The following is a 27,608-nucleotide window of genomic DNA, read 5'->3' as shown; positions in this document are numbered from 1 at the left end:
AAGGCCCAGCATCAGTGACCAAGTCACTGCCTGTTATTTTCTGCCATTACTCTCCCTTTACTCTGTCAGATTCATTTCTTTTCATTTATCTCCCGTGAAAGACGGTAACATTAGATTCCTCAGCATGGAGACCTCTGTGTGCTCTCTATAGCTGCCACCACATCTATCTTCAGCATTATCACTGGGTTCACACACTCTTCAGCTCAGTCTCTTTCATTCTCCACCTACTCTCATCTTATCTTCAAAAAACTGAATGTATGCTTATCTGGATAACATGTGACATAAAATATTCAGATTTCTTAGATTAGAAGCACAAATAAGCATTTCACATGTTACATCATTTTGATACAACCATTAGGCAATTACACTTAAAATCACGCCAGCAAGTGTGCAGTCAGAGTATGCACGTGTTCAAAATTAAAATGTGTCTATCCTGGATGCTTAGTCCCTAACACTATTGGAACCATTATGATATCTTCACTCAGTCATGTTCTGAAGCTCTACAGGCCAAAACACATCCAGCAACATTAATGGACGACATAGCAGAAGGCGAGCGAAGCCGATCACCACAGATCAGTCTCTATTGTAAGAGGGATCAATCACGATAAATCTATAGAATCTATAGACTGCTATTGTATGTGGTGTCCAGAGTATGACCCCGGACTCGGCCACCCTGAGAAACTGAGGTTAAAGGTCACACACACAGACAGAGAGAGACATAGCTACATAGATCTCTGTCTCCGTCTGTCTCCCAAGACCCTCTGCACATTGAAGTCCATTCATTTGTGGACTTAAGCCCTCTGTGTGATGCAAGGAGTAAGAGATTTTACAGGAGAAGTTCATAGTGATCACACCAATTCTTGGTAAAAGTCTACAAATTTTATATTCTTTTTCACCCATGTGAGGCTCGTGGGTTGCTGGAGCATATCCCAGCATGTATTGTGTGAGAGGAATTGTCCATCATCAAACAGCTGCCAGTCAAACACATGCAGACAGACAATACATTTACACTACCATCTAAGTTTTGAGGTGTGTTCAGACTCAAGGCAAAACAATTTTTTCCTTGTGTTGTTTGGAGAATTTGACCACAGAGTGTTAATAACTAAAAATATCCAATGTTTACAGGATAAGGCTTGTGATATTCTATATTTTTGTTACTGTCAAGAAATCGCATAAAAAGACCACCAACAATGTGTCAGTCCATCTCTCACTACTGATTCCCTTAACTCTGTTTGGGCACTGAGCCCCAACTCCCATTGGTTTCTATCAGTTGTGAAGTGAGAGGAATTATTTTGGTCACCCCTGGCTCCAAAAGTAAATGTCCTGTTAACTTTTCCCATAGACAATGACCTCTATGGCTTCGATTTTCATGGAACGCCCCACATGATAAAAAGTGAAGGTGCAAGCCTGTGTATGTAAAATTTTGTGGAAAAGGTGAAGAATAAATAAAAATATAAATGAATGGCATGAATGGAATGGGTCTGCGGGTCCTCCCCCAGGAGATTTTGAGCCTCAAACACCTTATTTTCTGAATTCTGATATTTTTGTCTGCATCAGTTTATGGTGGAAGGGTTTTGATTTGTGTCAAGGACAATGCAAATTTCAGGCTGCAGATTCAAAATGAAAACATGATGGAATATCATGCACTAGGTGAAGACTCTCAGGCATTCTGTATTGCTTTCAGATATTTATTCTCCCGTAGATCGACTTTTCGGATTTACTGTTGAGTCAACACACCTTTTACTGTGTAAAAATGAGGGACCGTGTTCTGCAATGAGGTTTGAATGGTACTGGAAGTACAGAGAAGAAAGCTGTTCTGACATACCGACACACTGAGGATGATTTCTACTTAAGAGCTCTTGAGTTAGACATAAAAACCACAGAGTAAGATAAGAGACTTTTTTGGGGGGAAGTTTGCTTTCTTTTTCATTAAAAGTATCTTAAAAACATGGTTCTTCAGGCCTTGTTTTTAGATCTTCCATTGTTGTTACTTTTCCATCAGAACCCAAGTAATGTAAGAATGTGCAATAAAGTTTGTATATAAGAGAAAACTGCTGTGATGTCACACATCAATTCTTATCATTACCTTCTAAAAACACTTTAAATATTCTTAAAGAATCTCAGAGAAGCCGCCTGCAGTGGCTGCAGCTCCACGCTCCTCCTCCTCTCTGTGCTCTTGGCGCACAATGTGTGTCGCACTGAACCACACGTCAAATTTATATACTGAAGCCTTATTTCAAGTTAAGGTTGGTTTTTCTGTCTCTGCTCGCACCAGGCAGTTGGTGAACCTGAATCTTAAAGAGAGCTGGAGGGAGACGATGTGATTTTATGCCAGGCTAGTTTGTGTTGTTGGGCTTAATGGTGAGTTGTTGCCTACATGAGACTGGCTGTATTGAGATGTTTTAATAGTAGTTTAATTTCACATCAGTGACAAACAATGTCAAGGCTTAAGGTAAACATTATCGTGACCTGGCTGTCCATGAAGGCAGGTCATAGGGAAACATGATGCCGCTCTGCAGGGCACTTGATTTGTGTGTGTTAACTTGACTGTGATAAAGGATGTTGAAGAGGGAGGGGCAGGGGCTGTTGCAGTCTTGCAGAATTAAAACAAAAAATGCCGTTGTCGGGCATACAACACGCATTTAAAGCTACTCTTACCTTTCTTGCATTTCACACAGCACTTAGAAAAAATTTGAACATCCACAACTCCCGCCTCCCTCCAAAGTCCCATCCTCCTCCTCCTGCAACTCCACCTCCCTCCAAAGGCCTACTGCCCCCTCCTCCATTACGTCCTCATTATGTCTATGATAGAAGTAGGCGTTGGCAAGGTAACGTTAGATACACGGAAGAAGAGAGCAAGCATAACGTTACACTCAAGATAGTCAAACGCAACCCTGGAGTTTTAAAACTCAACCAGAGTCAGTAATGAATGATGAGTTTTAGAATAAGGTTACATTGCTAACGTTAGATAGTAGCATTAATGTTACTAGTAAGTGGAAACGCACAAGGAAGATAACGTTAATGTTTAAGAGGCTACGCTACAGTAGGCTAATGTTAGCCATTAGCAACTGGATGCTGCATTGTCATATATAACGTTATATGTTATATTAGAGGCAAACTAAACATAACGTTACCTGTCCTGCACAGTCAAACACAACCCCGGAGTTGTGAAACTTATCCAGGGTCAGTGATGACTGATGAGTTTTATAATATAAGGTAAAAGCTAGATGTTAGATAGTACTGGTGACTGGCAACAAACAAGGAAGAGAGGCTCGGGCAACATTAGGCTACGGTAGGCTAACCGTTAGCAACTGGATGCTGTGATGTCATATATATATGCTGTTATCCTGTTGTTGTCCCACAGACTCGGGGGCGGGGGGGGGGTTATGCGAGAGGTTACGTCAGTCGGAGAGGAGAAGACAGACAGGACGCTCGGCCAACACCGGTCAGAGTTTTCTTAGAACCATATGAGAATGGTATAATTATGAGTTTTTATTTCTGGTGGAATTCACAAGGTAAGTGTTGCTTTAATTGAGAACTGATGTTATGGGCCAAATTTAAAAACTAAAATATGAAATTTGAAAAAGAAAAAGCAAAAAAAAAAAAAAAGCAAAAAGGGCACTCATCTAGACAGAGGGCAAAAGTGCAGGTGCTTGAGCACCACCTGGGATCTATCTGTGCACATACCTGGTATAAACTATGTGAATGTGTGTGTGCCATTTCACATGGCTGGAGGCTTACCTAAACCTACAAGTGCCAGAGATTTACTAAAGTAACTCCATGGGTAACTTTCATTGCCAGTCTTAACCACTGAGAATCACTCACAAAATGCCCTTCAATGAATTACATAAATATTACTTTTTTTTTTGTTTTAACTAATGTGAAAGAACACTAAATATTCACAACATAAAGTGTTAAACAGTTAAATATTTTTTTCTGTCTCTCATTCTTCATACTTGGAAGGGCTGCATATGTATCACAGACAGTGAGGGGAACATTCCCTGACTTCTATACACAAGAGCATTTGCCAACATTAGCTGACAGCACAATGTTATGCAGATGATACATAATTGTTTCCATTTTGACCCAAATTCTTTGAATAGGTATTGCCTGTCTCCCCAACATCAATATTTAAATAAAACATTTGAAATTATATGACAAAAAACAACAACAAAAAAACAGTAATCTTCTTTGTATGATCATATGTAGAAAGAGAGAATTGGCTGTTAACAGCTCAAAGTCCCTATGATGGGAAGGGGGGGTGATAGCACAAAATTTGGTTTCCATCAGATAACAATACAGCACCAGAACCATCAATATCATTACCAATACTGATACATTTTATTATTAAAAGCAGCTTATGTACTTTCATAAAGGGAAGAGCAGTGTGTCTTGACTTATGAGGCGAATAATCAACACATTATCATTTCGACCATGTCACGTATCAAGGTTTGGTTCTGGACTTTCCACGCCCACTTATGATGCGCAAGATGTCCCGGGTGTGTGGTTGTTGATGTTCTATGAAGCCGTGGCAATTTCAGTTATATGCATTGTCTGATTTCAAAATACATTTTCATTTTCACAGGAAATGTACAATTTACATGCAGTCTCTTTCAAAATAAACACTCTACATTGGTGCACACTGTGAAGTGACGTGTTTTTTTTTTTTCCTTCAACAACAAATGCACGTGGTTACGTTTTGCCAACACTCGCACGTGGTTGGGTTCAGGCAAAAAAAAGCACATGGTTGGGTTTAGGAAAAAAATATCAGGGTTAATAAGAGGGTTTCACCACCCCTCCCACCTGTCATACTTGGACTTCTGCCCCCTTAACTTTCATTGTTGTCCCACTGCATTTCCTCCTGATGCCACTGGGCGCCATTAAACAATAACAGCAACCAGCCACGCATTATGCCGACGTGAAAGGATAGCTTTTTTTATCTGTGTCTGACGCCATAAGTCACTGACTAAGCGACAGTTTTCAACAACTTCTGTCTCTGTCTCTGTCTCTGTCTCTGTCTCTCTCTCTCTCTCTCTCTCTCTCTCAATTCAATTCAATTCAATTCAGTTCAATTTAAATTTAATTCTATAAGCGTTATTGGCATGACATTTCATATGTGTTGCCAAAGCACAATTACAATATAAGACAATGAATTCAATTAACTTCAATAGAATATAATAGGTAATTAATTTATTGAAGGAACAATTGACAACAATGTATTACAACAAAATCATTAATTGTAAAGAACAAAAACTCATTAAGTAAAGAGGCAAATAAAAAGGCAGAGTGTGAGCTGTGAGGAGATAAACTCCAGTTGTTATGTGTTGGTTGTCTCTTAGGCTGTGACATACACTGACATATCTTGCTGCATCTATGGCGCTGACACTATTTTTTCCAGGTAGATGTTGCATTTTAGTCTGGTCAGAGAGGGTATCAAAATCGTTGAGTTCACATTTAATGTTTGTAAAGAATTTTGTTCTGATGTCTCCGTAAGTGCCACGTTGTAGCAGGTAATGTTGCTCTGTCTCCACCTGTCTCTGTGGACAGAGCTGACACAGCCTGTCTTCTCTAGCCAGCCAGGTCTGCCTGTGTTTGCCAGTCTCTAGACCCACAAGTCAGTCTTTAGACGCTTTGCTTATCAGAAGGCAGAGATCTCTGATTGTCTGGTGGCGAGACTAGCCAGTCTCTATGGCTAGGCTGTGGTCACTGACTCTGTATATACAGTCAGTATCTTTCTCAGTTTCTGATCTGTCACAGTGGTCAGATAGTTTGCCATTGTGTACTGTTTAGGGCCAAATAGTACTGAAGTTTGTCTTGGGTTTTTGTGGTAGATGTCCACTAGTTGATGTAGTTTTCTTTGTCTTCAGTTATAATTTGGTTGGGCTGGAATGTGTGAGGGCTGTCCTGAGGCCTTGTGCTGTCAGAGGAGGTGAGCCTCAGGACCAGCTGGCTGAGAGGACTCCTCTCTATGTTCTCCTCTTGGCAATGGAAAGCTTTGTAATGGTAGGGGTTGGGGTCATTTGTTCTCGGTGTTTGTAGAATTGGATTGCTCTTTTTTGTATCTGAATTAAAAGGGGGAATAGGCCGAGTTCAGTTTGGCATCCATTGTTAGGGGTGTTCCTGCGGACTCTGAGTATACTCTTTCAAATCTCAGTGTGTTGGACTTTAGTGGGTGTTTGTCCCATTTTTCAAAGTCTTGATTTACAAAAGAACTCCACATGTCACTACCATACAGTAAAGTTGGTTTGACCATAGACATAGACAATAATGATAAAAAGTAATATAGCCTAATATACAAGTAAAAAGGAGGAGCAGGTTAATAAGTACTGTGCATAAGTTACTGTGCATTAAAAAGTCTGATGGCCGCAGGCAGGAAGGACCTCCTGCTACGCTCAGTCCTACATTGCGGTGGTATCAGCCTGTGGCTGAAAGTGCTCTGGCTAAACACATCCAGGTTGTGCAATGGATGAGAGGCATTTTTAATATACAGTTCAGTTTTCTGAGTATCCTCGCCTCAGCCACCTGCTGAACTGAGTCCAGCTCAGCTCCATTGGTAAGCTGGACTCAGTTCAGTAGGTGGCTGAGGCGAGGATGCTCAGAAAAGAAATGTGTCTTTCACTAATCAAGTTAGCCAAGCTTAGCTCTAATCCCGGAAGTATATCCAGAAGTGTTACGTAGCCCGCGGAAATGGCGCTTCACGATGATTTTTTCCCTTCACCGAGTGAGGATTAGAATATCCTGCTATATGCAGTTCACACAACCTGGCCGAAATTAATAAATATAAATGCTTAAAGAGCCACTCATTGCTAAACGTGAATATTTAAGGTGTGTTAATTGATTCCCGTCATCTCCTCGTGCATTGAGTAACATTACAAGTAAAGGTTCCACCTTAAAAGTTGCTGGCCATTGGCCCAGTGAATGAAGTTATTTTTTCTCAGACTCCAGCTGCTGTGAGAGGCAGCAAAACATCCTTTCATTTTATTGTTACAGTTTATTAATAAAAATCTCCACGATATGAACAGTGGTAACATGAGCCTCAAACCAGCCACATCTCAGCCCTGAGCAGAGTGACTGTCCACTATTGACCAATCAATGGACTGCAGTGTTCACAGCTCCACCTTTTAGTACCAGATCTGTGTGCTTGGTAACCCAACAGAAGAGGTACCAAAAATGGGGACGGTATAGAATGCTTCTATTCGTACCATCCACAACTTTTCGTGGAAATGGAAAAAAAGCGTACCGAACTGAACTGAACCGTACAGTACTGCTTGGTGAACACGGAGCTAAAGATTGTGCTGCGGGGTTAAGTGAACTGCTCATTAAAATCTTTAACCTTTCTCTGTTACAATGCACTGTCTCCACCTGCCTAAAGACGTCCACAATTGTGCCAGTTCCAAAGCAGACTGTCATAACATCTCTCAACAATTACAGACATGTGGCACTGACATCTGTAATCATGAAGTGCCTGGAGAAACTGGTCCTATAACACATCAAGACTGCTCTGCCACCCACCCTAGACCCCCACCAATATGTCTATAGAACTAACAGGTCAACGGATGATGCCATCTCCATCACCCTCCACACTGTACTGCGCCATCTGGAATAACAAGGGGCGTATGCACGGTTGCTGTTTGTGGACTACAGCTCTGCATTTAAAACCATCTTACCCAGCCAACTGGTTTCCAAAATGTCCGACCAGGGTGTAGACCACAACATCTGTCTGTGGATAAAAGACTTCTTGACAAACAGGCCACAGTCAGTCCAGATAGGCCCCCAGTGTTCCTCCACTCTGACACTTAGCATGGGTTCCCCAAAAGGCTGTGTGGTAAGCCTGTTTCTCTACTCTCTGTACACTCATGACTGTGTTCCATCCCATAACACCACCACCATAGTTAAATTTGCAGATGACACAACCGTGATGCGGCTGATCACCAAGACAAGAGAAGACAGAGTAGTGCACAGAAAATAACCTTACTAGTCAAGAAGGCACAAAAGGAATGAGGAATAATACGCATAAGCACTTTTTCCCCCATTTTAATTGCATACATTAGCAATGAGTGTATGGTAGCTACAATTGTGTAGAATGTGACTGGAATGGAGGCATTTATTTATTCATTTCTATTACTATTTTATTACTATTTATTACTTGTTTTTATAAATGAGCCCGGTCCTTGAGTGCACCTGAATTTCACTGTATGTTTGTACAGTGACAATGAACTAAATCTGAAATCTAACAAAAGTCACCTAGAGGCCTATGAATCTTATGAAATAGCCCAAACCTGGATCAAGTTTTTCAATGTAATTTCTCAATCATTTCTACAACAGCTATGAATTTCTATTCACCTTCAGTGTTTTTGGTGGTGTCAGAAATCTTCTTTTCAAAATCTCAGCACACAAAACAGAGATCATTTATGTGGCTGGATATCACTAGATGTAAGTGGAAAAGTAGGTGTTCTTGTAGACTAATGTTAGTGAACCAACCTTAGAAACAGTGTTGGAAAGGTTACTTTTGAAATATAATAAGTTACAGATTACTAGTTACCTGTTTAAAATGTAATTAGTAATGTTTCTGTTTGAATACTTCACCAAAGTAATGTAACCTATTACACTTGATTATGTTTTGATTAATTTTCTATCACATGTTTTATACTGGGAAATAAAGCTGACAAACGTGGAGAAATAGGTTGAGCCAAAAGAAGACATTCCTGCATGATGAACAGATGCAAAGCAACTGAATGAATGTTATGTTCTGCATATAAGTGTTTTAGTGAATATATGGGTGTAACCTCATCATCATCAATCATTTTGAATAGCAACTGAAAAAAGTGTTATCTTTAACGAGTGATAAGAACGGAAAATGTGCTTTTACTTTGAACTTTTTAGCCGGATATGTCGTCATTATATGGTAATTCACTTGACGCGGACAACTCTTAAAACGGCGCAGCAGCTGGGGGATGTAGGTAAACCCACCGCACATGGACGGTGGGAAAAGAGCAGCCACTCCGGTGTTTCCCCTAAGTCTGTCCTGAGCAACAAAGAAAGTAACTCTAAGGCCGACGGAAAAAGAATAAAACACAGTAGGACAACGGAGACAAACAAGGAATTATTTAATTCACTACATTTTACACAACCATTGTAACAGTTACCTGGAGGTATTCTCCCACGAGTCAAAAGAAAGTTGGAAGACGGTTTTTGTCCACAAAATGTGGAGCGGCTTGTGATTTGTCGTCAGCTTACGTTAAGTGGAAGCTAGTTTCAAAGTTTATCAGCACAGTGACACGAAGGCAACAGCTTAAAGAGACACACAGTGTTCCAGGCACAGTCAATGGAACCCCAGTTATTGTGCTGTGAGGGGGACAGGCCTGCCATCCGGAGGGCCTACCGGGACTCCAACCTGTTGAACGACCGGGTCCTGCATGCTCTGTTGCGGGCAGAAGACAAGTACCTCCCCGCTCCCAACTACTTCAAATGCGTCCAGAGAGAAATAGCTCCGTACATGAGGAGGATAGTGGCTACCTGGATGTTGGAGGTGAGTTAAAGCCAAATACTTGATGTTACGTTTTGTATAAAGTGAATCACCCTCACAGAACTGGAATTTCAGCGTGTCTTTGCTTATCTGCAGAGTTACGTGTTTAAGAGGTCTTTGTGAGTCATTGAAAGCCGCTGGTGAATTCGGCATTCAAGCTACAATAAGTGTAACACTGATTATCAAACAACCTAAGGAGTAGATTCAGACTGCTCAACAGCACCACTACTGGTTTTGTTGAAAGGGAAAGAGAGGAGAAAAAGGTGTATTCATCTTGTCCAAAGGTGAACGCAACTGATGCCGAGTTGAAGTTCTAGTCCCATAGACCCAGTAGTGCGAAGACAGGTAACGTTAGTGCAGTCTTGCGGATAAAAATGCAGCAAGTTGGGATTTTAAGTTGTTTCTCAATGGAGTTCTGTTTTAAATGCTTGCTATTACATTATATAGGTTGGCATGGACATGACCGTGGTCCATATCATGTATTTTATAAGTATGAGTAGCCTGTTAAGAAGGCAGTAATGACGCTGTCCTGTGCTGAATGGTATTCTTAAATAGTTAATATAATTTGAAAGTACCGTAAAGTAGGTACTCAAGTCTTCAGCAGACGCGTTTTTTTTTTTTTTTTTACCTCACAGTAAAACGTATTTCCACTCGCACGTGCCAGTTTAACTAAATAACGTGAAAAGAAAATTGAAAGTCACGGTAGATGTATGACAAAATGTATGGTTTAACGTCTTAAAATATTTAAAAACATTTTTGAAAAATGTTGCGGGCTGCCAGTCTGCAGACCACGCGCTGCCTTTGTTTTAGGAGCTCGTGAGGAACTTCACAGTTCTTATTCTTACAACAGGGCTTACCTTTATCAAGGCTCTATATCGTTTCCACATGCCTAACAGTTTCAATCAACATTTCTCTAGCTTTATACAGTTTATACATACAGTTAGTGGGACAGCGACTGGATATGCGCGTGCCTACTTTTTCTTATTTAAGTCTCGTGCTTGTCTTTTTTTCACCAAGCTGTTCAGCTTCGGTATTTGTGACGCATTGACAAAACGAAACCTCGTATCTGTGAGGTAACACTGCTTCTTGTTCTTTCTGGACGGACTCTTTTTTTATAAGTGGCTTCCCACTACTGAAAAGACATATCTCAAATCACCTTTAGGTGAAACTGCAATATCTGAGTTAAAAAAAACAACAGCTGTTAATTACTGGAATCAAATGGTGTTGTCTTGAGTCTGTGCCCTTACTTGTGTTTTGTTTTAAAGTTTTCTGTTAATTGCATGAACCCAAGAAAAGCAATACATCCTCACACTAAGGTTGTAACAGTATGAGATTTTCACAGTACAATAACTGTCTTAGAAAATATTGCGCTTTCACAGTATCATGGTATTACAGAATTGTTCTCATTATAAGTCAAAATTACCCTCAAAGGAATTAAAACAGAAGGTTTTTTTTTGGTTGAATTAACGATTTTATTACTATAATTGAAACTCGAAACGATTTTGTCAGTGGAAGTCTGTGTTAAAAACTCTCTGAATAGGCACTGAATACGGTGGCCCTTTGTGACTTTAACCAAACTGACAGTGGTAACAGCGAATTATTCTTACAACACTGATGACAAAACAGTGTTCAATGGCAGTATTGTTGTCTGGGTTGTTTGTGTAGGTGTGTGAGGAACAGAAATGTGAGGAGGAGGTTTTCCCTCTGGCTATGAACTACATGGACCGCTTCCTGTCAGTGGAACCCACCAAGAAGAACCACCTGCAGTTACTGGGAGCTGCCTGTATGTTCCTGTCATCCAAACTGAAGGAAACAATCCCACTCACTGCTGAGAAACTCTGCATCTACACAGACAACTCTATCACACCAACCCAGCTGCTGGTAGGCCACCATCACATTAAAACACTGTCTGTCTTAGCGGGGATGCTGTAGTCCAAGTGTAGTCATGAGCAGGAAACATGTTTGATACTATGTGTAGTATCTGGCCTGCATGTCTGTCTGTCTGTCTGTCTGTCTGAACGCTTTTGTTCAGATGGGGATATCTCATCAGCTTACAGCCAGATTGGTATGGATTTTATTGTCCCTAGAGGATGGCTTCTGATAGTTTCAGTAACCTCTTGACTGTTTCTTGTAGCCCCATCACAAGGTTCAAATTTCCCACTGACCAGCACTTAAGTTCAAGACTAAGTATCTTGAAAAAGTGGCTGCTTTGTCAGGAAGTTCACTGTGGACGTTCATGGTTCCCAGAGGAGGATTCCTAATAGTTTTGATGACTCCCAGACCTTTCATGCAGTGCCACCTAAAGCCAAAAATCCCCATAAGTAGACAAAAAACCTCCATGGCCATCTCTGTTAATCCCTGCATCTGTCTGTTGTGATCACACTTGACCCTGTCCTTCTGTCCCTTTCTCTGCCCACACAGCAAATGGAGCTGTTGGTTTTGAACAAGCTGAAGTGGGACCTGGCTTCAGTAACCCCTCTGGACTTCATTGACCACTTTTTGTCTCAGCTGCCTGTCAGGAGAGAGAACAGGTCCATCCTCAGGAAGCACGCTCAGACCTTTGTGGCTCTGTGTGCCACAGGTATGAATGGGACTACTTGATATACATGACTGTCTTTTATAAAAGCAAGTGAAAGTTCTTATTAGATATGTTTTACAAAGACAGTGCCTCTTCAGCTCTTGTTAAGGCCATCTTTATTTGCTGTGCAATATACTGCACACTATGACAGTCTAACAAATAAGATGCAGCAGATCGACCTTGCAGCAGAAGTACGAAACAAAGCGTTAAAGGAAAAAGGGAAAACACTGAAGGGATAGTTCTTTTTTTTTGAGTGGGGTTGTATTAGCTACTCTTCCATAGTGTATAACTTACAGTAGATGTCAGTCTGCATGCTCCCAATTTGAAGTAGCAGGCTGGAGTCCGACACAGAAGCTCAGCAATCTACTGCTGTGGATAAGGGTCAGCAAAGAAAAACACATTTTAGCCACTTAAAAAAAGCCTCACCTCAAAAAAATCAATATCAGTTTTGTTTTTTGTGATCAAATTATTATTAGCAACACACACTGCAACGTACTCATACATCATTGACACACAGTCACCCAGACCAACCATTCCAACTGTAATTCAGGCTACAAGATGTTTAAGGTTCACTGAAAGCGACAGCCACATCTCTACTGTCTCTTCTTAAGCCCTGTGCACTCAGGCCGTTAAGCCCCAGATTCACAATATCTAAGTATGTCAAAAGCCACACACAGGGGAGAGAGGACGTGGGGAGGCTTCCAACAGGTAACAACCAGTTTCTTCACAGCTGTTTTTTGAACAGTGTCAAGTCAAAAAAAAAAAAATCAATATCAATGTAAGTGTACGCAATATTGAGAGCATTTTTTCTACTTATCCTTTCTGTCAGACAGCATGTTCTGACAGGAACGTCGTTAATGGCTTCAGTTCCCCATCAAAGCCACCAGACACCAGAGACCATTTTACCACCACCATTTTAGCACTCTGATCACAGGAGCTATTGGTCTACCACTTCTTCGATCAGTAAGTTTGTAAGTGTCATTGTGTGACTTTGGTGAATCTGAGCTAACCCTTTCCACATCGAAGTCACACAGTAACACAAACAAACAACTGATCTAGGCCGCAGCAGAACAGCAGCTCTTGTGTTCAGCAATGTTAAATCACTGTTCTTCTCAATGGAGGCTGGCTTTGAAGAGTGATACAACAGCTTCATCTTCCCGTTGGAAATCATTGTCTGACATTGAGGTAAAGCAGTGAAGATATTCTCAATATAGTGTACATTTAAACTGGTAGTGCTTTTTTTTTAGGTGGGACTTTTTTAGGTGGCTAAAATACATTTTGTTACTGCAAATCGGCACTGGAGAGCTGTGTTTGAACTGGTCAAAGATACATGCTGAGAGGCTCACTTATGCAGATATACTCCAGATATGCAGCAAGCTAAATATCTGGACCTACAGCCAATGAGAGCACAAGACAAGGGTTGAGAGGAAACCTGGGGAAAGAGGTCGTCTGTAACAGCAGGAACTTTATTGTAAGTGTTGCATTTACAGCCCAGACCAAAGTTGTTGTTGATGCACCTAGAGGAAACAGGCTATAAAGGAAATAGGCTATTTTGTGAACACGCATGCCAACAACAACAAAAAAATCTGGTCTTAAGGGTTCCTGCAGATCCTTAAACACACTGAATTCATTAAAGTAAAAAGAAGGTCTGTAAAGACCTTCATGTTGAGACGTGAGGTAGGATTTTATGAATAGTTTTTTGTTCTGACATTGCATTTAGGGCTAAAACTGAAAATCGTTGTTGCAAATTGTCTGAATCGAAGTGTCGCCATATAACTATATACAGTGCACTGTATTTGGCACAGAAGATTTTTAGTGTGGTACAACGCGTTTACTCAGCAGACAACTTGCGTGGAGAAGACACGTTAAAATCTTAAATCCATGCTCAGAGTACAGGATGTGAATTGATTGAGCGTATTGCAGAATGATGAATGAGAGAGAAATAATGAGAGGAGAAGAGACAGGCCAGAGAAAACGAGAGAGAGTGTTAAAAGTTTGGGATCATTTTAAGCTGAAAGCACCAAATCTACACTCTGCGTCTTTATTAAAACCAAACTAGCTTGCCACAATAGCCTTTTGTCAATACTTCAGCACCTAAATAGAAAGCATCCGGTCCACAGAGTGGATCTGACACAAGGTAACATTAATGTTAGCTTCCCTCTGGGCTGCCAGCACCTGGAGCTCCATGCTCATCCGCCAGTGTTGTGTCTGTCAAAACTCCGCTGGATGACCGCAAACTCTGAGACCCTCGCTAGTGGGTGAGCGGGGAGCTCCAGGCAGCGTGGAGGGAAGACAAACACCATTCATCTGCACCAACTGCCCACACTTTGATGACACAAATCTGTTTGAAAAATGATGTTTAAAATTAATATGGTGGCTGGTTCAGCTTTCACAAATGGATGACAGCATTTTAATTTCTGTTTATTTAATTTATGTTTTGTTTTTGTTGTGTGGTTTTGTTTTGTTTTTTGGCAAAACTGAGCTAACTTAGACATAACCACTGAAAATAAAATGCTACAGTCAGTTTGTGAAAGCCTGAGCTTCATTCATGTTTTTATTGTGATAGTCACACGCACCAGTACCTCAAAAATCAAAATGTCAGGTGCTGTAGGTAGAAACTGGAGCCTAATTATTGTTATGGCATTGCTGAAACCAGTAAATGGGAACATATGCGGTTTTTATAACTCAGTGTGATGGGAATCAAGGCAGTGGAGCTCCATGTGCAGAGTAAGAAACACAAAATCTCTATGTAAAATTGCCAACAAACGTAGGTGCTTCTGTTCCACCCTCGTCTATGCCACAAGCCAAAAAAGTCATGTTTTATGTAAGAATAAATATTTAGGCAAAATTGTTCCTTACCCCAAGTAATGTCAGTTTAGTTATGTTTTTACCCTTCAATTTCTGTCATTGTAAAATTGGTTAAATTGAAGTCAGAGTGGCATTAAAAAGTCTTAAATCTAACTTGTCTTAAGCTGTAGGAACCCTGCTGTCGTGTGCGTGGTGTGACATAATTTCCTGTGTAACAATAACGAGCAAGTGTATTTGTGACAAAATGCAGTTTGGAGACCAGACATACCTCCTAGATTCCTCCTGGTGAAAGATCTTGCAGTATGTGACCCCCTGTCGCTGGGCAGTCATGTAGTGTGAAAACCAGGATGACTTCAAGACTGTTGATTACAAGCCAGCAAGTTGTGTAGTGTGAACAGGACAGCAACTTGGATATTTTATGGTGTAAACTGGGCAAAATTTGACACAGCTCTGAAGAACACATGAAAAATCAACAAAAAAAAAACAATTAGTTTCTTAAAAAAAAAATTAAATTCTCCATGGACTCTTGTATTATATAACTGGGCCATCAGGATTTTTACCTTTACGCCACTGTTACCTATCAAACAACAACAAACATCAAACAGCTACTGCTGCTGGTTAATATTTCCATAATACTTTAGTGAGGGGAACATTAAAGGGAAATTTCAGCATTTATGTTGTTCCAACTGGACTTAGTGGATCTTATTTCATTTTCTAACCAGTACCTTAAACAAATTCCTCCCACTAAGGCAGCCTTATGTGTTGTTCTAACGCAGAGTTTTTTTCAGTTTGAATCCTCACTGAAACAGCTTTGACTCTGTGACTTTGGTCCTCTTCTACTGCCACTCCCTATTTAAAATGTGCCGTATTAACATTAAGTCCTATTCTGATGCTCCACAGATGTTAAATTTATTGCTAGCCCTCCGTCGATGGTGGCAGCAGGCAGCATGGTGGCAGCGGTGGAGGGTCTACAGATGAGAATGGTGGGCAATGCCATGATGTCTCAGAAACTGACGGAGCACCTGGCACAGACCATCAGGAGTGACCCGGTGGGTACATCCATTTCCATGTTCATGACAGTACCCAGTACACATACACATACAGTACGTTTACATGCATATTTAAGTTGAGCAATGGTTATAGCTCGGCTAGGCCATTTAATTGGACTACTGTCCTTGTCCCAGTATACAAGCACAGGAGGGGAATCGATTTATTGACTCAAGTATGTCTGACATCGCTAGGATAGGTGGCGATATGCCCCCTTTCCGTTTGTTACGATTGGACCTTTTTCCGGTTTGACCTATTACTTCACAGACCAAATAATCGACAAACAAGTTAGACAAGTCCGATTGACTGTATACATGCAGGAGTAATTAGACTCCCAGTTGCATTTTCTGGGTGTGTTCGATTTAGTATGATTTCAGTCGAACTAACATGTTGACATGTATTTTGAAAGTCTGGTTTTAGTTGGACTAACACGATAAATGGATTTTCTCTAATGTCATGTAAACATACCAATTGACACTCAGTGAACTAAGATAACCACTGATTTCAAACTAACCTGGACTCTCTCCCTACAGGACTGTCTCAGGTCTTGTCAGGAGCAAATCGAGTCACTGCTGGAAACCAGTCTCAGACAGGCACCACAACCGCAACACTCAGTTACCATGGAAACTAAGAACATCAGTGAGGGGCAGGACCTCTCAACTACACCCACAGATGTCCGGGACATAAACATCTGAGTGTTGCCAGTCATGTTGCTTGGTGAGAAAAGAGAAGCAGGTTGGACTGACAAATACAAAAACACACATGGTTATGTTTAACATGATGTGGTGTGTATTGTGGAGCGCTAACAAGTAAAGGGACTCAACAGCGTATCAGAACTGTTCATATGAAGTCCAGTATGAACTATGGCGAGGATCAGCATGCGATGTGGACACGTCACATCCAAGACATTGACACCTTAAGACTGGAATTCAGCTACCACTGACGGAATAGCTGAAAGAGTAATGTCTGTCAAGTGGGGTTTCTTACCTGTGGGTATGTGCCCACCAAGGTGTTGTTGCCTCCTCCCAAAGTGAAACTGTGTAGCCTCAGAGACTGAAACTAACTGGTACGTTCAGACGTCCCTGGTCCTGTATTTATCAAACACTTAAGAATTACATTAAGAATGCAGATAAGTAATTTGCTGTAAGTGAACAATAAGACAGATTTATCAAGCAATCTACACCTGCTGATCGTGAAGTGCTGAAGCAGACTTTAAGAGCAGCTTTCAAGTGATGAAATGGAAACAACGCATCCCATTAAATATGCATTTGGAGATAACAGTTCACCGGAAAGTAGCAGCAGGAAACAGTCTCCTACAACAAGCTTATTCTGTATTATATGTCTTTCCCTCATATTAGATGTTATACATATTACCTATACTGCATTATACAGCCATTTTAAAACATGTTTAAGAAGGGTTGAGCCAATTTAAGAGGCCTTTCTTAAATTTAGGAGCATGTTTAAGCCATATTATAAAAAATAGGTTAAATTTTAAGTTTGAAACTAAGAGTAAAAGGGATGGAGGTTTCCATTTATGTATCACTTTCAGCAGTTTGATAAACACAGGCCCTGGTCAAGATGGAAAGTAAAGCCCTGTTTCCACCAAACACTTTCAGTACTGTACATCTGGAACCAAAAGTAACCCTTCAGACATGGCACCTAGATCCCTTTAGCGTTTCCACCACAAACAGTACCCTTGTTGTCGCTCACTGCTCTGTCTAGCACTCACTGTATTACCGCATCACTGGTGACACAGAGGGAAGTCTACCCCCTTATTGTCCACAGAATGGGGTTGCACGTCGAACAAAATCAAACAGGCTGCAGTGTCTCCATGGGATATCTAGAAAAAACAGGTGTGTGCATTTAGTCCCTTTCCGTTTGGTAGCAGGCAAGCGCAGGGGTTTAGTGTTGCTGGAGCCCACATGAGCAATGCTCTGCAGCGCTTTTTTCCCCCCTCCAAGTGAGGATAAGAATATGTGCCGTTCACATAATGCGGTTGAAATAAATGTATATTTAAACGCCATATTCATATATGTAAAACTTGCCACGGTATGAACATTGGTTACATAAGCCTCAAAACAAGCTACAACTCTGCCCTGAGCAAAAGTGACTGTCTGCTATCGCGTTTCTAGTGCCACCTGTTAGTACCAGATCTGTGTGCTAGGCACCCCAACAGAAGGGTGACCAAAAATGGGGATGGTGGGGCCCCATGTACAAGGCTGTTGCTGCAGCGGCCCACGTTCGAGTCCAGCCTGTGGCCCTTTGCTGCATGTCTCTCCCTCTCACTGTCCTGTTGATTAAAGGCAAAAAAATGCCCTAAAAATATCTTTGGAAAAAAAAAAAAAAAAGGGGATGGTAAGGAACAGTTGGTACCATCCTCAACTTTTCACAGAGGAAACGGAAAACATTCATACTGAACTGAATTGAACCGTATCGTACTGCTTGGTGGAAATGGGGCTTAAGAAGTCGATCACCAGACAGTTGCCCTCTCACGGACAACAAAATGGTAACAACCAAACAAACAAAAAAGTGTGATATAATTTACATTATGATGAAGAACTGGCAAAAATGAACAATAGTAACCACATAACATGATCTGTAACTGTGAGGTTTAGGTCCCTGAATTGATACCCAAAAAAGGATATGGTTGTGTGGTTGTGTAAAGTGGAAGGTGTTATAAACTGCCAAACTGAAACCACTGTTCTAATGGGATGCTGTGTAGTGTTGTGTAGTGTGTATCTTACGCCACCAGAGGGAAGTCAGACATTTGGGATGTAGTAGCCATCAAACTGCAGTGTTATCTGAATAAGAGCAAGGATCTCTGACATCAAGGTCATTAACCTTGTGGCAACACGTCACATTGCATTTTCTGTGTGCATCAGGAGCAAAACAGGCACAGTATCTGTCCACAGCATATCAAGGGATTTTACATGGTTACAGTTATGGAAGACTGTAATGAGATAAGAAACCTATTGTTTTCCACACAAGCAAAAATTTGAAAATGCAATAATACTTCCTGTCTTTTTCTGGGCGTTGTCTCTGATTACTTAACTAATAATGAACTGTTTATCAAACAGGACAATTTTTTAACTACACACAGCAAGTTTTTCTGTCTAGGAAAAAGGGACAAAGCTGTACTCATGAACTAAAGTAAGATATCAAGTGTACTACTTTATTTTGCTTCTTATATTTATTATTCCTGTCACTTGACTTTACAGCTTAAAGTTGAGTTGTTCTAAAAGAGAAGAAAGTCTCTGTGAATTCAGCTGCTCTGTTAACATTGCCACACAGTGGTTCTTGAAGGTACTAATGTTTTGCTTCTTGAATAGAGAAGCCACAACAAATTGATGTACCTTTTATAGTGGTATGATCAACTTTTTATTTTTTATTTTTTATTTTTTTTTAGGGTTTTGCCCACATGATATAAGCTTGTATCAGGTTAAGCCCTATGTTGGTGCTTTCTATGTCTGTCTAAGGACAGAGTGTAAAAATGAATTAAAGGAAAACTGATAACATTCTTAAAGCCTGTTGATGTTCATATTATTTCATATTTATGCCAAACACAGTTAATCAGTGTCTCTGTTGGCTGAGTCGGCACATATGCTTGGTCAGTCAAACTCTGACCTGCAAGTCCTCCAGAGGCAGCTGGAGATCACGCCAAAACAACACATGCACACTTGTCAATCATTGAGGCTTCACTAGGTGTGTGTGGGAGATGGAGTGAATATTTAAAATATAGAAATGTTATGTGATCATGCCTTAACACTTAAGTTTTAAGGTATAGCTGCACGCTTGGCCCGCAGGGAAGTCACACACTGTAAACAGTGTATGAGAGCAATGCAGACTGGTGGTGTCATGTGCTAAACATGGTGATGAAACATGTCTGAATAATAATTCCCAAACAAAGTGCAGCAGTGTCTCTATTGGCTGACCACCCACAGGGTCAAAAATGTACAGACATAAACTGAACTGCGAGTAGCCTCAACACAGGGCTTCATTGATCTGGCACAAAGTGAAAAGAAGAGGTGCAGGCCTGGTACACAAGAAATGAATGTAGTATTTAATGCAGACCTGTACATACTTATATCACGATGACATTGAACTTTGATCAAACTCATTAATTTTCAAAGTTCAGATGACAGAGGGGGGACCTAGAGCAAGATGCATAATAAGAAATGACATTTCGCATCTGTGCATTTGCTGCAATGCAATCACTATCATGCAAGGTGCTGTCTTTACCTTTCAGATTTGTGCAAGCGCACTTCCCCGGTTTACTTTGTATTGTTTATGGAGTACTTGACCCACATGCCATGTCACCTTGACTTGTGGCAAAAACTTTTTTCACAGTTTTTTTCACAACCCTCCATGGAAAATGGTGAACATATTTATTTGTTAATTGACTGAGGACTGCTTTAACAGTAAAACTATATCAACACATCTGTTTACAAACTCTCACACAACTCATGCAGTAAAATCGAAGTCTCATTTAGCCAGATGTATGCTCAATACTTCCTAAACACATGAATTTTCTTTAAAAAACCTTAATTTTGAAATCTGGCTTTGAAGAAAGCATAGATATGTTTCACTTTCTGTTCAGTTTTAAATAGCAGGTTTTAACGAAAATGCACGTGTTTGGGAAGAACTGAGCATTCAACTGGATAAATGAGACTTGGATTATACTGCATGAGTATTTGTATTTATCAGTTCTGTGACACTGAATACAAGAACACATATAGGAACAGAAAACTCATCCATAGTTTCAGATATCTGTGGATGTCAGAAAAAGAGATGTGTGGAAGTTTAAGATCCCAACATGATGTAGGAGATGGTGGATACCAAAAGTGATGTGCTCCCATTCATTTAAAAATCAACAGTAAAATCCCTCCAGAGAAACAAGATAAATATTAACATATTATCAAACATATTATGATGCTGATATGACAAACAGCTGCAAACTTGTCTATACATGCAACCAGCAGACACAGAGCAGCATTAGCATTCATTTAGAGTGGTGTTTGTGTCACTTTATGAATGTAAGTCCAATATTCATCCTATTTTTAGCTCTGTTTCGTCTCCTGAGATAACAGTTACTGTTAATTTATCATGTTGATCTGTTCGGTACGACATCTATTGCACGTCTGTCCGTCCTGGAAGAGGGATCCCTCCTCAGTTGCTCTTCCTGAGGTTTCTACCGTTTTTTTCCCCCGTTAAAGGGTTTTTTTGGGGAGTTTTTCCTTATCCGCTGCGAGGGTCATAAGGACAGAGGGATGTCGTATGCTGTAAAGCCCTGTGAGGCAAACTGTGATTTGTGATATTGGGCTTTATAAATAAAATTGATTGATTGATAAACATCTGTCTCTTTAGCTGCTTAATGCTTCATTATGTTAAGCAGCAAGACTCTAACTATGTCTGTCTGCTGTTTGCTGATGAACAGGTAGTGTACAGTGGCTTTATCAGAGCTTTTTCATTAAAACTGCTGCTGCTGGAAACTAGGCTGATTAAAGATGATACTAAACTAAAACAGTGGAGTTGCAAGCTGTAAAACCAAAACAATAACTAAACAAGGCTAAAAAGGATCCTTAGAGCTGAGGAGAACTGCAGAGTTGCAGATAGCTCTTAGTGGCCTAATCACGATAAGCAATTCTTTAAACATTACACAGAGTCTTCTGCCCAGTGCTGTGAACAGACACGTTGTGGGGCATGTGCTTGAGTAACAAAATGAGCACCCCTTCCACAAATATCTTTTGCAAGTATGCAGTTTTTTTTCATGGACTCACCAAGTGCACCCTGCCATACTATTTATCTTCTAAAAAAAATAATAACAGAACAGAGGTGTGCAGTGGCTGCAGCTCTGCACTCCTTCTCTCCTCCTCTGTGCACCTGCACTACACAAGGCAAGTATTGTACATGCAGAACCAAACCATGTCAGATTAGTTAAAGTGAGTTATCAGAACCACAGTGTGGGAGATGTAAACATTATTTCAAGTTGACTGTTGGTTTATAAAGACACATGAGAATGAGAAAGCAGTCTGGTGTCTGTCTCCACTTGCACCAGGTAGTTGGTGAACCTGAATCTGCCAGAGAGTTTGGAGGGAGACGGTGTGATTTTATGACAGACTAGCTTACTTGTTATTAAACTAAATTGTGGGTTACTGCCTCAATTAGACTGGCCGTATTGACATGTTTTAATGGTGGTTTAATTTCACAACAGTGACAAACAATGACAGGGCAAACACTATAGTTACCTGGCTGTCCGTGAAAGCAGGCCAGGGTGATGTGGATGCTACTCCACAGGGCGCTTGATTTGCATGTGTTAATTGTGGTGGTTTTGACAAGGGAAGTTCAAGAAGGAGCCGCAGGGCTTTGACTCAAGTGCAGCTGTTGGCAGAGCAGACAACACACTTTTAATTGAGAATTGATGGCATGGGCCAATTTTAAAAACTAAAACATAACATTATTGAAAGAAACAGAAGAAAAATCTTTCAAAAAAGGGAGCTTATCCAATCAGAGGCCAAAAGGGCAGATGCTTGAGCACTACCTGGAGTCTATCTGTGCGTGTGCCTGCTTTTGCCTATCATTAAAATGAAAATATTGATTAGTGCAGCTGTAAATAAATTTAATTACAGAGTAAATTAAAATAATACAAGTAAATTACAGCCTGTTTAACTGCTCAAGTGATAGTTAATTGCGATGAAACTCCTTCTCAGTTCAAACCAAAATGACTGCTCTTTCCTCTGCTGGCTTATTGCGAGAGGCTTCAGTCTGTCTGTACTAACTTAGACAGGAAGAGGCACAATTCTTTAGTTTGTGATAGTTTTTGTCAGTCATGACATGATCACATCTTTACTAATGCTCTCTGGGAGAATATCACACTTCATGCTTGATGGTGTAAGGTTAATGGTATCTTGAATGATCACAATTTTTCTAATGTTGGTAAATGTGCACTGTGATAAGGTCAAGCAAAAAATCAGCTGAATGAGGCAAGACAAGATTGGCAGCTTTTGGTTGGATAAATCTTTATTGACAGACATCAGTACTGGAGTCTCAAAGTCCGACAAGTTAAACAAGGACTCTAAAGAGCTGCTGCTGGCTGAGAAGAAGATTAGATATAAAATGGAAGGTCATATGTGCAATAGATGAAAAACAACACGTGTACACAGTGGGTGAGAGGCTTACTCCAGCCTCCTTGTGCAGTACACACCTACAGTATATTAAGTGCATGACGCACACATAACCAGCATTACAACAACACTGTCGCGAGATAGCAGTCAAACAGCTGCGTGGGTGTGTTTGCTGAGCTGCAAACATGTCAGTGAAACTGGAAGGCAACATTTTAGTGACTGGGACGAACAGAGGCATTGGTTTGGAGCTGGTCAGACAGCTGGCAGAGACGACGGGGGAGCAGGCTCACATCTATGCCTGCTGCAGAGCACCTGAGGGACCCAGGGCTGAGGTGAGACAGTTACACACAGTGTCAGGGGTAGTGCGTTACAGGTATATATTACTTTTTAGCAGTAACTAAGAAATATACATGTTACTGACAGGTGTTCCTGTAATATTATCACAATGTCACATAACGCATTACCATCCTAAAGTGTTTATTGTTTTCATTTTGTTATTCATCCACACCACACCACTTTCGTCAATGTTCCACAAGAAAAAAATATCCCCCAAAGTTGTTTTGTTTTGTCATGTCATTAAAGGCCATATCGTAGAAGGATGCTGGTGATCACCACATCTTGCTGATGCTGTATGATGCATCAGCATGTTCAGTGTGTTTACATTCATATACCTGTCTACAACATCCTGTTCTGCTTTTGCGTCTAAATGGGAAATGGAATGCATGTGCGCCTTTCTAGTCTTTCGACCACTCAAAGAGCATTTACACTACATGTCACATTCACCCATTCATACACACATTCACACACTGGTAGCTGAGGTTACCATACATGGTGCAACCTGCTATTTAGTAAACATTCACATACTCTCACACACTAGTGGAACAGCAAGCCAGTGCACTGTGGGGTTTAGTATCTTGCCCAAGGATACCTCGACATGGGGACTGGAAGAGCTGTGGATCAAACTGCTGATTTCCCGATTGGTGGACAACCCGCTCTACCATTGAGCCACAGCCACCCTAAAGGTTGCTTAGATGCAGCAGGGATAAGGAGCTGGGCTCTGGCCTGTTTTTTTCCTCGTTCTGGTGATCAGCAGATCTGGATGACGCGGTCAAAGGTGCATTAGCATGCTGGATGTTATTCCATTCACAATCCCCAACTGTGGAGCAATGCTGACACCTTCTGCACGATTCTTTCTCCAGTGTTGTTGTAGCTGACCAGCACACCGGGAACCCACACGTGGGTCTTCCAGCTCCAGTGTATTCATTTGGGCTCCTCATAGTAACTGACTCGCACGCCATTCCGTTTGTTGTGCTAAGCTCAGCACTTATCAGTTGTTTCTCATATGATAGGCCCACAAATATGTATCAGTATCTCATATTTTATCATATTTTAGCCTTTGTCCAAGGCTATTTATTTATTAGGCTGTTTTATTGCTCTATAGTGTCATCAATCATTCATTAATAACCACACAGCAGAGGTCGGTGAAAATTGCTTACAGTATGGTAGGTAAGCTCAGTAAAGCAGTGTCACTTACATCAAACAGAGACAAAAACCAAAATCACATCACATAGTCACATGACATGACTTCAATAAAGTACCCATTAAAGCTGCAGACTGATCCACTGGAAAGTATCATGGTCCAAGCACATTGAAAGAAAGGTTGGGGGGCTTCCTCAGTGTAGCCCCACTAGAATTAACCAGAAAAGAGATAAAACTCAGACAGTTAAATGAAAATGACAGAGAATAAATGAAATTTCAATGACACTGTGCTGGGTGTAACATGCAGTACTAAAGGTATAGTGGCATGCAAAATCTTTGGCACACCTGGTCAAAATTTATTTATTTAAAGAGAAACAATCAAAGGAAAGGAGCACCATGCAAACGTTTGGGCGCCCCAAGACATTTGAGCTCTCAGACAACCTATACCAGGGTCTCAGACCTTAATTAGCTTGTAAGGGCTCTGACTTGTTCACAATCATCATTAGGAAAGGCCAGATGATGCAAATTTTCCAAGCTTTATAAATACTTTGACTCCTGAAACATTGTCCCAACAACCAGTAGCCATGGGCTCATCTAAACAGCTGCCTAGCACTGAAAACCAAAATAACTGATGCCCACAATGTAGGAGAAGACTATAAGAAGATAGCAAAGTGTTTACAGGTAGCTGTTTCCTCAGTTCACAATGTAATTAAGAAATGGCACTTCACAGGAACTGTGGAGGTCAAGCTGAGGTCTGGAAGACCAAGACAACTTTCCAGGAGAACTGCTCATAGGATTGGTAGAAAGGCAAATCAAAACTCCCGTTTGACTGCAAAAGACCTGCAGGAAGATTTAGCAGACTCTGGAGTGGTGGTGCACTGTTCCACTGTGCAGTGACACCTGTACAAATATGACCTTTATGGAAGAGTCATCAGAAGAAAACCTTTCCTGCATCCTCACCACAAAATTCAGTGTCAGAAGTTGCACATATTTGTATCCAAGTACCGTAGTTGAAAAACGTTTAGCTGCCTGACAGCGAGTGACTCCACTGTAGAAGACGGTTGCATGTTTCCTATACCGTTCAATAGTTTTGTCAAGTTGTAGTCTAACAGTCCCTTGGTTAAACTCCATCCGCTGTCGCTTAGGCGATGTAGCTACGAGCCAATACAGTTAGGAAATGTTTTGGGCTGCAGGGCTGAGTTTCCCAAAACATGATCCTTCTTAGCAACGTTGTCTTCTTTGTGACTTAGAAGAACTACACTGCAAAAAAGAAAAGCACCTAGCGCCCTCTAGCGTTCCCACTCAGTCATCTACAGCCAGGACATACTCAGAAGGCCCGTTTCCACTGAAGAAGTTCCTGGTACTATTTGGGGGGCAGGAACTTTACAGGAACGTCCTCTCGCACGGCCCTTTCAACCGTCTTGTCTCCACTGAGAGGGCGGAGTAGGAGGAAGGTTCCTGTAAAGTTACTGGGCTCTGGATGTGACGTAATCGTTGCGCGACCATTTTGACCGGGGCGACGCAACAAAGAAACAAACAAAGAACAGCAACAACAAAGAAGAAGAAGCAGAAGTACGAAGCAGACATAAGAAAGACGATTATCAACATGGAAGGAGCTGAGGTGGTTGCTGGGTTTCTGGTGTGTCTCTTCGTTTACATGGCGGTGGAAGCTATGAACGAGAGGAGAAGACGTCTGCTGAGTTTTAAAAATGCCGGCTATTTTGTCGCTTTCTGTTGACGTCACATCCCACCTTGAGTATATCCAATCAGCACCAAGTAAACCCCAAGCCCCACCCAGGAGTTTTTCAGGGCCGTTCTGAGTACCTACTCCGAGGCAGGGACTTGTTTAGCCCCTGTAAAAGTTCCGGAACTCTGTCCTTCGGGAGTGGTTCCTGCGGCGGAGACACCAACGGCCCCGGCCCCGTAAAATTACCCCGAAGTTCCTGCGGTGGAAACAGGCCTAGAGTATAGATGACACTAGTTCGCGTGCGTCAGGGTCAGGGTCAGGGTAACTAAAAAGTTACTTTTCTCAGTAACGCATTACTTTTTGGTTTAAGTAACTGAGTTACTAACTGAATTACTTTTTAATGAAGTAACTAGTAATGGTAACTAGTTACTATTTTTCAGTTACTAGCACAACACTGCTGGTGACATGAAAACAGTGTCAATTCAAAGCAAATTAGGATCCTGTGCTGTGGTGGACACACAAATTCTCTAAACAGCGTCACGCAACAGGTAGTATAAAGAGAGAGAGAAAGTCTGTGCTGGGAGGACATATTTTTCCTACAGAAAATATCTATTCCAACAGCTCCAAAGTGGTCTGAAATTATAGGTATCATACATATTACTTTTCTGTAGTATGTGTGTATGTCAGTATGTGTGCACCTACTGTATTATATTTAATCTATATTGTGGTTTGTATTCTGTAAAGCCATATGTTTATTGCCTGCAGCTCAACATCGCTGCTTGCATTAGATGAGTATAATTTAAGAAAGGTATAATTTGATGTCTTCTCAGTTTTTACTGTCATGGACCAAATCATTGTTCATCAAATGTCGTGTATGGACTACTTACTCTGTCTGTCTCTGTCTATCCATTCTTCCCTTGTTGTCTATCTTCATTATCCATGTCTCCCTCTTTATATCTGCTCCCCTCAGGCCCTGAGAGACCTCCCCACTCAATATCCTGGAAAGATCACGATCATCAAATTAGGTAAACACAACACATCCTCATATATCTCTGTAGATACTGTTATATACATTTACAGGATTCAAATATTACAAAGGTATCATTAAGAAGTAAAAATGTTAGTGATCTCAATTTAATAATTTGTCTGCACGGATTAGTGACTGAATGACAAATACACAACGTGTAATTTCAGTGTAACTTTAGCTGCTGTTACCAAAGGGAACAGATCCTGTGAATTTTTATTTCCACAGACCACTAACTGACATAGTGGAGAGATTGATGTATTAACAACTTTTCAACATCTGGCTGCAATGCCTCTCAAAGTAGGGGGGGGGGGGGGGGGGGGGGGGGGAGCTCAGTC

The 27,608-nt window shown here is 41.0% G+C and overlaps 2 protein-coding genes across 4 annotated transcripts in view; both read left to right on the top strand.

Moving 5' to 3' along the window:
• Nucleotides 1-9,114: 9,114 nt before the first annotated feature.
• Nucleotides 9,115-19,553, top strand: LOC126407430 (G1/S-specific cyclin-D1-like). The gene is made up of 5 exons (XM_050072308.1): nt 9,115-9,529; nt 11,192-11,407; nt 11,948-12,107; nt 15,813-15,961; nt 16,493-19,553. The coding sequence occupies exons 1-5, from the start codon at nt 9,326-9,328 to the stop codon at nt 16,652-16,654; spliced, it is 891 nt and encodes a 296-aa protein (XP_049928265.1). The 5' UTR covers nt 9,115-9,325; the 3' UTR covers nt 16,655-19,553.
• Nucleotides 19,554-23,063: 3,510 nt separating this feature from the next.
• zgc:158868 (uncharacterized protein LOC791147 homolog) overlaps nt 23,064-27,608 on the top strand; it is a 23,818-nt gene continuing 19,273 nt past the window's right edge. The window contains exons 1-2 of one of the 3 annotated variants that reach the window (XM_050072290.1): nt 23,072-23,412; nt 27,217-27,271. In XM_050072290.1, the coding sequence (XP_049928247.1) occupies nt 23,266-23,412; nt 27,217-27,271 (202 nt within the window). In that variant the 5' untranslated portion in view covers nt 23,072-23,265. Of the gene's footprint in view, nt 23,413-27,216; nt 27,272-27,608 lie in introns of all 3 variants that reach the window. The other 2 variants (XM_050072292.1, XM_050072291.1) reach the window with 2 other exon arrangements.

The sequence above is a fragment of the Epinephelus moara genome, chromosome 20, assembly GCF_006386435.1.
Source record: "Epinephelus moara isolate mb chromosome 20, YSFRI_EMoa_1.0, whole genome shotgun sequence".
Lineage (NCBI taxonomy): Eukaryota > Metazoa > Chordata > Actinopteri > Perciformes > Serranidae > Epinephelus > Epinephelus moara.
Note: the sequence above shows the minus strand (reverse complement) of the source record. Positions and strands in the feature narration are given on the sequence as shown.